The 15,518-nt window shown below is 37.7% G+C and overlaps 1 protein-coding gene across 1 annotated transcript; it reads right to left on the bottom strand.

Moving 5' to 3' along the window:
- Window positions 1-8,377: 8,377 nt before the first annotated feature.
- On the bottom strand, window positions 8,378-15,449 carry LOC129247041 (trypsin-1). The gene is made up of 4 exons (XM_054885908.1): window positions 14,765-15,449; window positions 10,400-10,605; window positions 9,013-9,047; window positions 8,378-8,942 (listed from the first exon to the last, which is right to left on the bottom strand). Exons 1-4 carry the CDS (start codon window positions 14,844-14,846, stop codon window positions 8,387-8,389), a joined length of 879 nt encoding a protein of 292 aa, XP_054741883.1. The 5' UTR covers window positions 14,847-15,449; the 3' UTR covers window positions 8,378-8,386.
- Window positions 15,450-15,518: the final 69 nt, after the last annotated feature.

Raw genomic sequence — 15,518 nt, 5'->3', positions numbered from 1 at the left:
CGAAATTGACATTGATTGCTAGCACAGTGCGCTTAACAAAAGGTGTTTATTCAATACACAATATCAATAGGAGTTCGTCGTTGTGCCGTTAACGATGCGATGCGATAGCCGAAGTTGTAATGGCTTCGTCAATGGGTGAGGGTGGTCAGTTAGAGGTTGGCACACAAGCGCTCTTGCTACATACATACGTATGTTTGTGTGAATGAGAATGTTGTAGGGTGCTCTCAGACAGCACTTTCTAAATAAATGCATAGCATCGCATGGCAGTGAGCTACAATAGTCGATTGATTCAAGTAAATAAGTGTTATATTTTGACTTATTTAGAATCATCGTCATCATCAACTCTATCACTGAGTCCATTATAGGTTCGATTTTCGTAAATTAAACAAAAGTGGTATCACTAAACTTACATGCAGGCCCTTTTGAGTGGGACTTTATCCACTATACTATGGAATCTCGTGCTGAACCAATTCTTGTTTCACACAATGCCGAAGTGGTTGCGTATGCAGGTGATGTAACAAGAACTGATCGTAAAAAAATTCTTATCGATTCTCAGTGATTTTCTTGGACACTCTATCCATTTATAGCACAGGTATTTGAGTTATTTCTCTGTCAAGAGTAACCTAAGCCTTAGGGCGTGTAACTGTTTACATTTGGCGAACAGAGATCTTGCCTCTATCTTAAGCAGGGTAAGGGAGGAGCATCTCTAGAAGAATTAGATCTCAAATCACGCTGATTCACTTTCACTTCTATGTTGCCTTCCATGACAGCAGCAAGTGAGGAGTTGACATCGTTTTAGGGGATGAGGAAATTCCACAGAAGCGTTCAAAAATGAACAATGGGATAGCATATGGTGCATTCTCCAAGCAACTATTTTTGAGAAACACGCTTTCAACCTACTAAGCCATTTTTGAAAACGACAATTAGTCTGACAACCAAGCTGGTAAGCATGATGAACCTCGCTCCTTCAAAACTCACCTTTTTTCGGCAGTCAGGCCACGATCAAAGGCGTTCAATTGGTAACGACCAACACGAAATGTGTTCAAGAGTGTCTAAGTTCCATAAAATATCTTCGACAGCATAATATCAATATTTACTGCATCCTAGGACATATTGGTGTTTCGGGAAGTGATAAATCAGACGAGATCGCTAGGAAAAAGTCTGAGATAGTACTTAAATAATAAAAGGCTGGCTCAGTTTCTAGTTTTTAAAAGTTGTGTAAAAGCCAGGGCTGCTGCTAACAGCAGGAGCTGAACTAATCTGAATACCTCTAGAGTATTGTGTTTTTCTACCTCAAAGAACATAAAGATCACTGAGGCTCTCAACAATTAATGTACGACTTGCCCCGCTAACACGAACTGACCACTGGACTATTGGCGACATTGTCACCCTCGATTCGATAGAAGTTGTAGATGTGAGAAGAAATTAAAAGCTGTTCAAAACTTTCTATGGGAAAGATTTTTAATTGCCGTTCCCATTTTAATTTATTGCAGCTTTTAGGAAATTCTATAATTGACTATTGACTATGGGGTAACACCAGTCTAGGTTAAGTAAGGTAGTGGTGGCTGATCTGTAAAAAGGTCTCACTCAGACCTCTAGGGTCCATTGCGTTACCAGAGCTATGCGTTTGGAGTCGAATTATTACTTTATGTAATTCTTCATGAACCTCTTCGGGAGTCACATTTGTTGAGTCCCTGCCACTGAGTCAAAGAGTTACACGCATCGCTCTGGACTAATCCCATTTTGGCTGCGTGATATGGGGTGAGACAGTGTCCCGTCAGTACTTCAACCAATATTTTGCAGTCCTTTGTAGAGAATGATAAAAAAATTTGTAGTTTTCGCATTCCAAGCTCTTAGCATAATTTTTCGCAAGTTTTGTACGAGGTTGAGTTTTCCATATCGACTGCGTTTCCAAGACGATTTCCTCATTTATTTATAGTTCCGATTTCAGAAAGGCGAGTAATGGGTACATGTCTGACCTGCTCAACCTCGGCAAGCAAATAACTGCCTTAGCAAACGCAACGGCTCTCTTATTTCCTTCCATAACTTTGTGCTCTGGTATACAGTAAATAGTGACCTGCCCATTTCCACAGATTCATCCATTTTACATCTAATAGCCCCTTGGCTAGCAATGAAAATGTTTGTCCGTGTATTAAAAGGGGTTAATTCCAGAGCTAATAAAGCTGCTTTTGTTGCGGCATAGATCTGTGCTTGAAATATACAACAGTAATTAGGGAGCTTGAAAGACTTTTACAGACCAAATTGCGGAGAGTCCAGAACGAGAAAAAACGATTTGAAGTTCTTAATACATAATTAAAAACATCAAAGGGTCGAATGGAAATTTGGATTTATCATATAAAAAATAGGCGTGGTTTTTATCCTATATCAATAATAAGTATGTCGGTTATAGAATCAATCGTCAAATTCGTCTTTAAATAAAATTTTTAATCACTTTTAAACTTTCACAGCAAACGAGCAAGGTTAGGTTAGGTTTGGCAGCCGCATCGCACATAGAGACTGCGGTACCACTTAAACCACGAAATGCGTCCGTTGTGAACCAGGTTTTGGCAATGCGTAGAAGGTTGTTGATACCTAAAATGTATAGATTATCTACATTCATTAAGAATTAGGATCTTAAATATCAGTTCCTGCTTCTGGCTAGAGCCGGGCATGTGAAAAAAAGGTTTTGGATTGTTGCAGCTACGACAGAAATCATGCATGTAAACGCCTAGTCTCCTTGCATTATTTCCTATGAGATGATGTCGTGTGAGGTCCCCTACTAAGGTCCTAATTTGAAGTCTACTCAATTTTATAATATTCTTGGACAGACGTATATTTTGCCTTAGCCATGTTTGCCTAGCAATTTTACAGCTTTTGGCACTAATCCATCTTTGATTTACAGAACTGATTAGTGCGTCCATAACAAGAAGCTTACAAGTTGCTAGAGGTACCCCGATAAAATTACTTATGTTTGGCATACAGGTACCTTCTCTTGCAAGGTAGTTAGCCCTATAGTTCCCTGGCATCTCTCTGTAGCCTGAAACCCAGCATACGAAAATATGATATTGTTTGGCCATCTCAATAAGAGATTGGCGAGAATGTAAGACACTCCTTGATGGGCCCGTAGTGCAGCTTGGCTGTCTGATAGAATGCAGATACCTGTTGATGATATTTTGTGTATCTCTAACCATTTTAAGGCTTCATGAATAGCGTTTATTTCCGCTTGAAAAACACTACAGTGATCCAGTAGTTTAAAGGATTCAGTGATAGGAAGTTCTTCGCAATATAACCCTGATCCTACACTGGTGTTAGATCCGTCCGTGTAGATCTTAACGAGTGTGTTTCGTGATGGATCGTCTTCAAGTCATTCCAATCTAGAAGGGATTTTCATTGAGAAATTCCTTTCGAAGCAGAGAATGGGAGGGTGATAATCACAATGAATGACCATGTGTGATACTCTTCCATTGTGAGCTCGCTCTGAGCCTTAAGGCGGAACAGGCCGCTGAGTATTTGCAGAAGAGATCTAAGGGTGGCAAATGTAATATGATACCCACGCCACATATTGCTAATTCCGCTGATCTATGCACCTTATTCAATAAAATTAGAACAGGCTTTTTTCTGCATAGCACACCACCAGACATCATTTCCATATAATATAGAAGAATGGGTCTGACGATAGCAGTATAAAGCCAATGAGCAACCTTAGATTTAATTCCCCAGATCTTACCTAAAGCTCTCTTACAGGCATAAAAAGCTAGGTTCGCTTTCCTAACTCTTTCTAAGATGTTTGACTTCCAAGTCAATTTCCCATCTATGTTTAGTCCCAAGTACTTGGTTTCTTTCGAAATCACAAGAGCTTCCCCCTTGAGCATAATTGGACTTAGCTGAAGGATTCTGTGTTTCCTAGTGAACATATGAGTTGTTTTTTGCCTGGGTTGACTGCTAGACCACACTTTTCTGCCCACCCGGAAAGTATATATAGATCGTTTTGTATTAGGTCTCTTAATGTAGATACAAATTTACCAGAGACAGCAATAACAACATCATCGTAAGCGTAGGCTATCACCTTACAACCCACCGATTCCAGTATTAACAGAAGTTTACTTACAACTGTGTTCCATAAAAACGTTGAGAGAACTCCACCTTGCGGTGTGCCTCTACTCACTAATCTCCTGAGTATCGATTCTCCTAGATTCGCTTCAATGATTTTGCTATTTAGTATTTTGTCAATGAAGCCTACCAAGCCCGGTTCTACCCCAAGACCAGTGAGTGCTGCAGTGATTGCCTCCCCTTCCACATTGTTAAGGCTCCTTCAATATCAAGAAAAACAGCTAAAGTAAATTCCTGTTTGTCCAATGAACTCTCCGGCGTGTAAATAATGTTATGTAGAGCTATCTCTACCTATTTCCCTTTAGTATAGGCATGTTAGCAAACGAGCAAAATTGGTATATTGCCGAGAAGATAAAAAACTTTTGTCTACTCGTATCTGTTCATATATTTAAATGTATAAAAATATACTGTATAATATGTATTTCGTAGGCCGATTGTCTTAGCTGCTAGCAGCGCCTTTCATAATTTAATGTAATTATTCATACTTATATTTCTAATAAATAAATAAATAAAAAATAAGTAAATAAAAATTACATGAACTTTTCTTCATAAATAATGAATTGGCATTATTCCTTAGTGAATATTAGTCATAGATGAGATAGCACAATCGCTATTTTCAACAAATCTGAAAAAAAAGTATAGCCCCAGCGCAGTTTGACTGACTGTTTAACCGTCTAATGAATTGCATTTATGAATATTTCCACTAATAAAAGATTTAAGTAAAATGTAAATTTAAAAGCTCATTACCTGCTTAGTTACCAGTTTTTGATATGCTTTAAACTTTAAAACTTTCCACAGATTCGCACACATAATTTACAATAGATGGAACTTATTCCCATACGTAAGTTCGCCTTTTTATTCCACATCTATTTATAGCATACAGCCCTGCTGCAGGATAGCTGCTACTGCAAGCCAAATGCAACTACCTTCGAAAACAAAAGTCAAGTGGGAACTCTTGTGGCTCTAAGCCTAACGATATCTGTCTTGGCAGGAGGTGCCTGTGATATTTTTGAGGTTGCTGAACATTGAGTCTGTAAAATGTGATCAAATTTCGCCGTATTTTGTTGCTTAACGTAGAGCTCTCACTGCCTGTATAGGGCCTTTCTCAGACCTATCCTCATTTTCGGAATTAAAGTCTGGTGGACGCCTCTCGACCAGACTACCATTAGAAACAGGCTTCAGAAAGTTCAACTTATGGTGCTTATATGTATCAGTAGCCGTCTCAGAACCACACTTTTTGGTGCTCTGAATATTCTTTTCTTCTTATCTCCCCTAGACTGATCTAGACTTGACCTGCCGCAACTAATCAATGACGCGATTCAGATGTTGGATATTCGGTAATATCACTCGGTCTGGGTCCAACATATCTTGATGACTATTGTTCTGATGAACCATATTTTAATAAGTTATTTACAGGGTCACTCGAAGTGTAACCAATTACAAAGGCCATAAATTTAGTTTGGAAAATTACTTTTATTCAATTCAAAGTAAAAAAGGGGGAAAATAATACAAAATTAAGAATCAATTTACTTTTGCTCGATATGACCTCCTTTTACCTTGACTCTGACCTTGAGACGATCCAGAAATTAATCGCAAGCTGCCCGAATGTGACTTGCATGTATTTTGGTCCACTCGCGGAGAATTGCTTTTTTCTCCGCCTTGAGACTAGATACTCTCCAAAATGGCCCAAAGAGAATAATCCGTCGGATTCGCGTCTTGTGATTTTAGAGCCATTGTGAAATAAAGTTCGGAACGTTGTTTCTTAGCCATTCTTGGTTCACTCGAGCTATGTGAGACGGTGCCGAGTCCTGTTAAAACGTCTATGATCTGCCACCGAAATGTATGTCTGCCCACGGCTTCAAAGCAACCTCCAGAATACTTTCCTCAATGAAAACGATTAGAGAGCTCGCATTTGCGGTTACAGCGACCCAAACCATTACCTGTGGCGGGTGCTGCCTCTTGGTGGCCAATCGATGACTCAAATTCTCTTATGAACGATCGCTCGTTTTCAGCCGTTTTCAGCGGCGATTAAATCTGCATAACTGCTCACAAATGCCGAGCACCATTTAACTAGACGGCGAAATATTTCCGCATCCATTTGATATAAATGCCAGGGCTTAGTGACATACTATGTATATAAGGGAATTATAAGGCAGGCGAATTAGAGAGAGAGGGCACTACCACTCGCCTCCCTCTTGATATGGAGATTGCAGGTCTACCGTTCTCAACCTACAAACGGCGTGGTACAAGTTGCATTGTCACTTCAGCCAACACGAGATGGGTTGGCAGTCTGACATGTAGCGCTACGAAAAGAATTTGTCCAGAATGAGACGTCAGGCGCTCAAAGAGACTAATCAATCGGTCAAGGCAAAACGTCTCTATGTTATTTTATTTGATGGCAGACCACCGTCTCCCAGGTCTACATACTCAAAGATTGAATGTACCTCATTTCGACTATCAGAAGCTGCAAGAATGAGGAGGAGGAAGAGCCTGTCAGACATATTCTTTGTCACTAACACGAGTGACATGTCAATAAGTTTAGTCACTTTGGCTCATCGATCCTGAATGATACTGATGGCCTTAGGCCACGGCCAGATCAGTGTGTTTGCTCTTAAAACGAAATGGTTTAATGACGAATAGCTACTACTATGGTACCGCAATGGATGGGCAGCGGTCTAAGTGAGTTGGTTTAAAGACCGACCGCCACTTCCATCTGCCTACCAACCTGCCTTATTGCTTATTGTATATTTCATTGCTCACTGCGCTCGTAAAATAACGAAATCAACAGTCGTAATCACCTTGACTAAGTAGTAAACAAAAATGGCAATTAAAAATGTATATCTAAGAGGAATGTAGTGTTGTATTCCACTAACATTATATGTATGTATGTATGCGCATTATAATGACACAACTCTTTGTCCAACCACACAAAGTACAGCTGGCTTGCAAAGTGTTGGCAGCTCCTGAGACAATCGTAATTGAGAAAGTAGCTTCAATGCCAATGTCAAAGGTTGAGTAGGTATTAGGTAAATTTCCCGAATGTATAAGTATATACCACTTAGAATTATCTCCCTAGGGCACTTGAACCAATTTCCGGACTACACTTTTTTGTGAACAGTGCAGATGGGATAATTTTAAAAAGATTTGAGTTGGTGACACATTGTGATGCCCAACAAAGACTTTCCCAGTACAATTCCTTTAAGAGCTTAAGCCGGCTCCAATTATCCAGAACCTCAAAGAAGTGATGTCCCAGAAATCTGAAGCTCATTATTCAAAGTGCTAGGCATTCTGCATTTGGACTAAGTAGCCAACTGAGCAGTAAAGTCCTCTCTTGACGAACAAAACTAACACTCTACAGGACTCTCATCATGCCCGTCCTAACGTATGGCGCAGAAGCTTGGACGATGACAACATCCGATGAAGCGACGCTTGGAGTGTTCGAGAGAAAGATTATGCGCACGATTTTTGGACCTTTGCACGTTGGCAACGGCGAATATCGCAGACGATGGAACGATGAGCTGTATGAGCTTTACGACGACTAGACATAGTGCAGCGAATAAAGATCCAGAGGCTACGTTGGCTGGGTCATGTCGTCCGAATGGATACAAACGCTCCGGCTTTGAAAGTATTCGATGCGGTACCAGCTGGTGGTAGCAGAGGAAGAGGAAGGCCTCCTCTGCGTTGGAAAGTTCAGGTGGAGAAGGACTTGGCTTCACTTGGTGTATCCAGTTGGCGCCGGTTAGCACAAGAAAGAAACGACTGGCGCGCTTTGTTAAATTCGGCCAAAATCGCGTAAGCGGTTATCGCGCCAATTAAGAAGAAGAAGAGGCATTCTGCACAGGAAGTGTTGAACAGACTTTAACTTTTCATCGCTCTGGTGGCCAAATCACCAATAGTCCTGTAAGGCATTAGTATTCTCATGGAAAGCCGGAGAGCGGCTCTAGCCTTCTTCTACTTCTGCTACTGAAAAAATTCAGCGGAGCTTGTAAGCATTGGCTCGGGCCTTTAAGTCGGGTCTCTGTAGTGCATTTCTGCCATTAAAAAGCCGCTCATAAAAACGATCTGCTGTTCAGAGTATGGATAATCTATAGATGCTACCATTTTTATCACAATGCCACAAATTAAAGAAGAAGATTGACCAAACATCTATTCAATTAATGATTTCTCTTCAAGTAAAATTATAGAAATTTTTATTTTGAGCAAATTAATCATAACAATTAAACTAAATCTTCTCTTTGAAATGATTTAGAATGCCTTTGTCCTTGCCATAAGCAAGCTACGCTCCACTATGTTGTCGTACCCACTCGCGCGCGTATTGCACACGAGAATACACACCAGGATAATCGGGTTTGGCGCAGCCATAACCCCATGACACCACACCCACCAGCACACCATCTTTGCTAATTAGCGGACCACCTGAATCACCCTGGCAGGCATCTTTACCACCTTCCAGATAACCGGCGCAAATCATACGCTCAGTAACGCCGCCGAATTTTTTGTACTTCTCCGAGCAGAGATCTTGATTGAAAAGTGGCACCTCGGCTTGACGCAACCACTGACGAGATTCGCTCGCATTTTGCGTATTACCCCAACCGGTCACATAACAAATATCGCCATCCATGAATTCGTTACTCTCTTCAGGTAACTTAACCGATTTTTTATTCTCCGAAAATTGAATTTCTTTTTCAAGACGCAGCAACGAAAAATCATAGTCCACATTGGAGAAATTGAACTTTTCATGTTGTACAATATCTTTGACGCGTAGCAATTGCCCACCATTGGAGGCTTCCGAGGAGCCAATGCGCACCTTTAGTTGTTGGGCATTTTTCCCGCTGAAAAGATGAAGCGGAATAAGAATTGGGTTTTAAAATTTGAAATAATGGAAAGTTGGTGGCAACTTACTCAGTGCAATGAGCGGCTGTGAGCACCCAGCGGGGCTAAGAAGAAAAGAAAAGTTGAGTTTCATTAAAGTAAGCTAAGTAGTTGTAATGAAATTAATTTAGATTAGACAAGTTGCTCTATAAAGATGGCTCTCGAATATTACCCCACACATTTCTCAAGCATCGCTTTGTTTTAGTAATTATCATACGCCAACTTCTTTGGCCCAGAGCTCGTTCTGCCACTCCCTTCTGCAGCCAACAAAGCCACGGTTAGCAAACGAGTTACTTCAATCCACAAGCGAGCTTGGCAGGCTGAGAGGCTGCAGACGGGCAAAACTGATGTGACCTGTTATGTCCGACCGACTGTCGCAGATCCTCCTATCATTAAGCAGAAGGGACTGTAGGCAGCTGATTGGACTGATGACGGGCCACTTTCTATAGGCGAAGCACATGGAAAAGGTAGGAATCTCAGACAGTTCACTCTGCCCAGCATGTGGAAAGGAGGATGAGAAGGCGGATCACACAGTACGTCTACCCCGCGCTCGCTCGAATCAGGCTGAGGTCTTTGACACTGATATGTTAAGAAGCGACCACCTTGGCTCCTTGGTATCACAAGATCTACTCAGATTTCTTCGGGGGTCGGCTAGATTTAAAGAAAATTAGAAAGAGAACCCGAGTCCAGTACAATGGACTTAATGTTGTCTGGGTGCTGTACTTGCTAGTTGTCCGAACAAAAAAAGAAAATTACCGCAAGCTCTTCAAGAGAGACGTTCCTCGGAGAGAGAAGAGATACTGTCTTAGTGCATTTCAAGAAGTAGCTGCTTATAAGTCTGAAGAGAGGTTTTAAGGAAGCTGGTTATTCGCAAACAAATGTGATCCTGCTAGAATCATTGCCATAGTCAAGTTTCCTTTGAGTTTTCTCGTGAGAAGTGAATACTCGATTTTGTTAATCTTCTACTCTTTCATTGAAAATTCCGGCCAAAGTGAGCTCGATACTCTGCTCTTGCAAAGGTTGTTCCATTAGCGGGTGGGAGCTCTTTGAGTATTCTTCGTCAAAGGAAAACTAAACTATTATTTATTTGAATTCTTTCTATTGAGTTCGCTCACAGTCACTTTCCTACGTTAGTTTGAATCTTCGTTTCCGGAAACGTGTCTATGATCAGCTGGAGTTAAGCAGCCCTGGATATGAATATGGATATTGACCTGTAAAGTTCTACGATAGTCTGGAAGCATGCCCACAGAGCAGCAGTTGCTGTGAGAAACGTCAGATGATGTGGTAATATCAATTTTTGATCATTTTTCCACTAACACGCCTTTGAAAATGTATCATTCCTAGCCATTAGCATCTCAATTATATCGAATAATAAAACGTGCAAAAACAAAAAATTCTTACAGATATGATGACTTACCGCTATAATAGAACCTCCACATATATGCCCACCACTTGTCTGCAGAGAAATCTGATGTGGCGCATCTGTAATGTTCACTTCATAACCGCCAACAATACGTCCGTCAAGGCGTGGCCGGGGTAAGACTACATCGGAGGGTAAAGCGTCATTATCCACACGCACCATATTGACTGTTTGTCCCCTCAATGGTTGTGGAATAATGCAGGCTAGGAGATATAGATACAAAAAAAAAAGATTGGTGGTTAGTTGATTCTGTATTAATACGGAATACTGGAGTACCAAAAATGTATCCTAAACTGCCTGATTACTACTATTTATCAACATTACACCTTATGAGTTCGCCACATCATAGACTGACAAATGATTTAATGGCATATTTTTAATTGGGTAGATAAATTCCAGACCTTCCCGTATTCCGCAAACCAAGCATCTTTGTATCCAAAGCCAGAACTGCAACAGTTAGAAGGTGGGGTTGTAGTTTTCCAGTTCATAGTTTATGGTCGTGCCTCATATGGAAAGATACAGATATTTACTAGAGGAATTGATTATGATTTCACTTTTCTATGCGTACTTCTTTAACCGAATCGAAAATAAACAGTTGACTGCTGTCCACAGCTACAACCGCTGTGTTTTTGTCAGAAACATTGCTCGCTGTCTTTGATGAGGGTCGTACGGTTCATCCATGATTTAATAATTAATAATTGAATCATGCGGTTCATCATGCCATTTAGTAGATCAAATGTCAAAAGTTCTGGCGGTATTTGCGGTGAGCTGTAGTTTTTTGAAGTGTTTCCCTATTCGAGTTTCAATAACATCATTCAAATTTAATTTTAGGTTATCCAACACCTCTTGTAATTCGCCTACAATAAAGTCGTATATTTTTTCTGTGAGTCGAAAAGGCTTTATGGCGTATTTTAGCCGTAAAGTTTCTTTGGTTAAAAAGCCTTCAAAATAATAATCAATATGCATGCATTTCCACAGATTCCTTTGCAATTATCAGCTGACTTCAGCATAAAGTCTACAATATTTTCTCCTTTTAAGATTTTAACGGTTTCGGGATCATAGCATGGGAATTGGAACTAGACGTGATCAACATCTTCTTTCTTCTCAATGCAGATTGAACAGTTTTGAGAACTGTCGCTACCAAATCTAAGGAGGTATTTTCTAAATAGGGAAGGAATTGAGTTAGGTAGTATTTTGTTTCCGCATGGTTACTTTCTAACCACGCCGTAAGGGTGGGTATTAACTCATGTGTCCATCTACCCTTAAGTGATCTGTTTAACCGGTCTTGCCAGTGGGCAATAGAACGACGCCTTTCTTCTGCTGCAATCCCTACTGTCTTCATTTCTTTTGCCAAAATGTCAACCGGAATTAGTCTTGCAATGACGAAGAAAGGGTTATCAGAAATTATATGGAAGCCGCTAATAGTCCGCGAGCCGATAGATGGATATTCGTTTTCTTGAATAGCTGTTTATGTTCAATGCATCTGCCCCGATCGGTGCCGCGTATAAAAGGACCGAACTGACGACCCTACTATATATGTATATAAGTATAGTGATCTTTTGCTACGGATAAGAAAATTTTAATACAGAAATACTATAGTCCTAATTATTGTTGCCATATAATTTTTTTTGGAAAAACTTTTTTAATTCAAAATTTTAAGTTTAAAAACGATATCATTTAATTGGTATATATCGTCCCCTTAGTATAACAATAGCCTATGTGCTCATAGGCTATTATTTTTTTATTGAACTTTTGGATGCTCCATCGTCGATTTTATATGTGGTAAAAATTTTGTCAAATTCTAGTTCCACAAAGTGGGTCAAAACGTCAGTCAAAAAATAATAAATATTTACAGACATAACGAGATTTGAGTGAGAGCTACTTTCGACAAAAAGTTTGAAATTCATTTTCTCAAAACATCAAAAAATGTATAGGCTATTTTAATACTAAGGGGACGATATAAAAAAGTATTTAACCTGCAAGTAGATTAGGCAACATTCAACAAACTAAAGCTAACTAAAAACGCAAAAAATAACTTAAAAAAGTTAAAAAATAATATTTAATTATGGTTGGCCAATGTAGAGTATTCCAAAAACAAATTTAATTGAGGTACAATTTTGAGCAGCGGTAACAACTTTTGTTGATAACAAACACTTTTAAAATATAAAAAAAGACTTCTAAGTGACCCTTGCTTCAAAAGGATTTCCAATTTTTGTCAATACCAAAAATTAAAATTGACTTAACATCTAAAAAATTGTTTTTAAACTTATTTTTTTACTATGTGGATTAGAAGATAGTTAGAAACGCTTTAATTGTAGTGAAAAAAATTGAACAGGGCTGCCAACATTTTTTAACACTAATTAATTGAAAAAAAATTGCTATGTTGATAGAAATTTGCCATTGAAAAATAGCTCAAAAACTTTTATTCGGAGTATGATTTTGAATAGGGTTGCCAACATTTTTTCATAAAAAACTTTTAATTAAGTAACAATTCAAGAAAATTATAAAATCATAACTTTATGGGGAACAAACGAAAAAGTTTTAAATGAGTCTAATTTCGAGGAAGGTTGCCACCCTATGTTAATAAGAAAATTTTAATTTGCATGCAACTTACAATAATTTCATCCACCGGTGGTGCTTCAAAAATCTGTAATTTAACTGTGATTTTGAACAGAGCTAGGAACTTTTGTGGATAAAAAACAATTTTAAAATATGAAACAAATTTTTTTCAAGTGACCTTTGTCCCGCAGGATTGCTTATTTTTGTTAATACCAAAAATTAAAATTAACTTAATATCCAAAAATTATTTTTGAACATATTTTTTTACTATATGCATTGATTAAAACACCTTAACTGTAGTAAAATTTTTAACAGGGTTGCCAACTTGCTTACTAACAACAACAAAATTAATTCAAAAACAATTTTAACATGTATATATCTATTGAAAAATGCTCAAAGCAAAAAACTAGAATCGGAGTAAAATTTTTAATACTACATTTTTTTTAATTTTTACAAATAATTAAAAAATTGTTTAGTAATGCAAAAATTTTAATTAAGTAACAATTCAAAAAAATGACAAAATCGTAACTTTATGGGGAACAAACGAAAAAGTTTTAATTGGGTCTAATTTCGAGAACGGTTTAAACCTTCATTTGTGGAACAACACCAAGACGCACACCACAAATAGGAGGAGGAGCTCGGCCAAACACCTAACAGAAGTGTACGCGCCAATTATTTATTTTTTTTTTTTTTAAGCACATAATTTAAATTTGCATGCAACTAACAATAATTTTATCAACCAGTGGTTCTTAAAAACTCTTTAATTTAACTAAGATTTTAAACAGAGCCAACAACTTGTTTGTTGATAAAAAATAATTTTAAAATATGAAAAAAATTATTTAAAGTGCCCTTTGTTTTAAGAGGATTGCCAAGTTTTATTAGTACCAAAAATTAAAATTTACTTAAAATATAAAAAAATCGTTTTTGAACTTAATTTTTCTGTATCCACTGAAAGATAATTAAAAAAACTGTAATTTAAGTATAATTTTTTACAGGGTTGCTAACATTTTTAATACTAAAAATACTAACGGGCTGACAACTACTTGATTAATTAAAAAACAATTTTGCTATATAGATATTCATTGAAAATAGTTCAATAGGCTTTAATCGGAGTATAATTTTTAATAGGGTTGCCAACATTTTTTAATACAAAAATTTTAGTTAAATATGACTTTATAATTATTAATAAAATGTTTGGTATTAAAATTTAAAAAAAGTTTGTTTTTAAGTTTAAAAGTAATTAAACATTTTTTTAGTTATTTTAAAATTCAATTATAATATTTTTAAATAAATTTTTAGTCATACAAAAATTTTAATTAACAATTTAAGAAATTTATAAAATCATGACTTTATGGAAAACAACGGAAAATGTTTTAATTGAGTGTAATTTTGAGCAAGGTTGCCACCTTTCTTCATAGGAAAATTTAAGTTTACATATGTACATATAACTTAGAATAATTTTATCAACCAGTGGTGCTTAAAAATTGTTTAATTTTACACTGTAATGTAACCGTGATTTTGAACAGTGTTGCCACCTATTGGCTCAATTCTTGTGAAAACACGTTTATTTAGCAAAGTTCCATATTAATTTTGGAACACCGCAGAAAGAGAGGCTTACTAAAACCACTCCTTCGCACTTTTAATTTCTCCGTTAACAAAAACAATACTGTTGGACTAATTTCAGTACGGCAATAGAAAAAAGATGTAACACTGTATTTAAAAAAACGGCTCACAATCTCCCCAAAACCTTTTCATGCGTAAATTTAATGTCACTTAACAAAGGAAAATAGATGTCCAACACACCTCCAGCTCGCACTTCCTGTGTTAATCCACATACAACAAAAGCCGTGACAGCTAATAAATATGACGTAGTTCTGCTCATCATGTTTTCCTTTATATAAAAACGAAATCGAAAATTCACTCCACACACGCCAATATTTCTGCACGGATATCGAAGAAAAACTGGGCATTATGCTGAAAAGCCTTACCGCTTTTATAGCGCATAAGCGCCAACAACCACCCAACAAATCTAGATCGCATTTATGTCAAACCGTATTTGTTTTCTTTTTTTTCTTGCTATTGTTGGACGCAACAATCTTGACCGCCCACGGTTTTATAGCCTTATGCATTAGTGAGTTATCTAAACACATACACACACACACACACATTATAGAATAATTTCAACAAGCAGTACTTGACTCGAATTGCATTGTTAAACCATTTTGTTGGTTCTGCAAATTGAAATTAGGCCAACAAGACAGAAGCGCAGACATAATGCCGAGGGGTTACTCTGTGCGCGATCGTACGGTGTTGACAAAGCTTTAAAGGAGCTGATATGGCTCAGATAAACTAACTAGTTTTTACAAGTGAAAATTAAAGCACTTAACAATAAGCGTTGCGTCAATAGATCCACAATAGTTATAAATTAAGTAAATAGTAAATAGATTTGTATGGCAAAAATATGTGTATTTATATATTACACATGAAATCTATATAATAGAAAGGCAGTTGTATCAAGGCGCCTAGCGGTGGGCACAGCTATTAAAAAGCATATTTT

This window comes from Anastrepha obliqua, chromosome 5 (genome assembly GCF_027943255.1).
Source record: "Anastrepha obliqua isolate idAnaObli1 chromosome 5, idAnaObli1_1.0, whole genome shotgun sequence".
NCBI classification, from domain to species: domain Eukaryota; kingdom Metazoa; phylum Arthropoda; class Insecta; order Diptera; family Tephritidae; genus Anastrepha; species Anastrepha obliqua.
This window is presented reverse-complemented; position numbering and strand designations above follow the sequence as displayed.

What these genes read in the sequence shown, in the direction of transcription:
- LOC129247041 (XM_054885908.1), bottom strand. Translation starts at nt 14,846, where the DNA reads ATGATGAGCAGAACTACGTCATATTTATTAGCTGTCACGGCTTTTGTT. An exon ending in GTGGAGGTTCTATTATAGCG is followed by an intron (nt 9,048 to 10,399) that starts GTAAGTCATCAT and finishes TTTTCTTCTTAG; the next exon opens with CCCCGCTGGGTGCTCACAGC. An exon ending in ACAGCCGCTCATTGCACTGA is followed by an intron (nt 8,943 to 9,012) that starts GTAAGTTGCCAC and finishes TCATCTTTTCAG; the next exon opens with CGGGAAAAATGCCCAACAAC.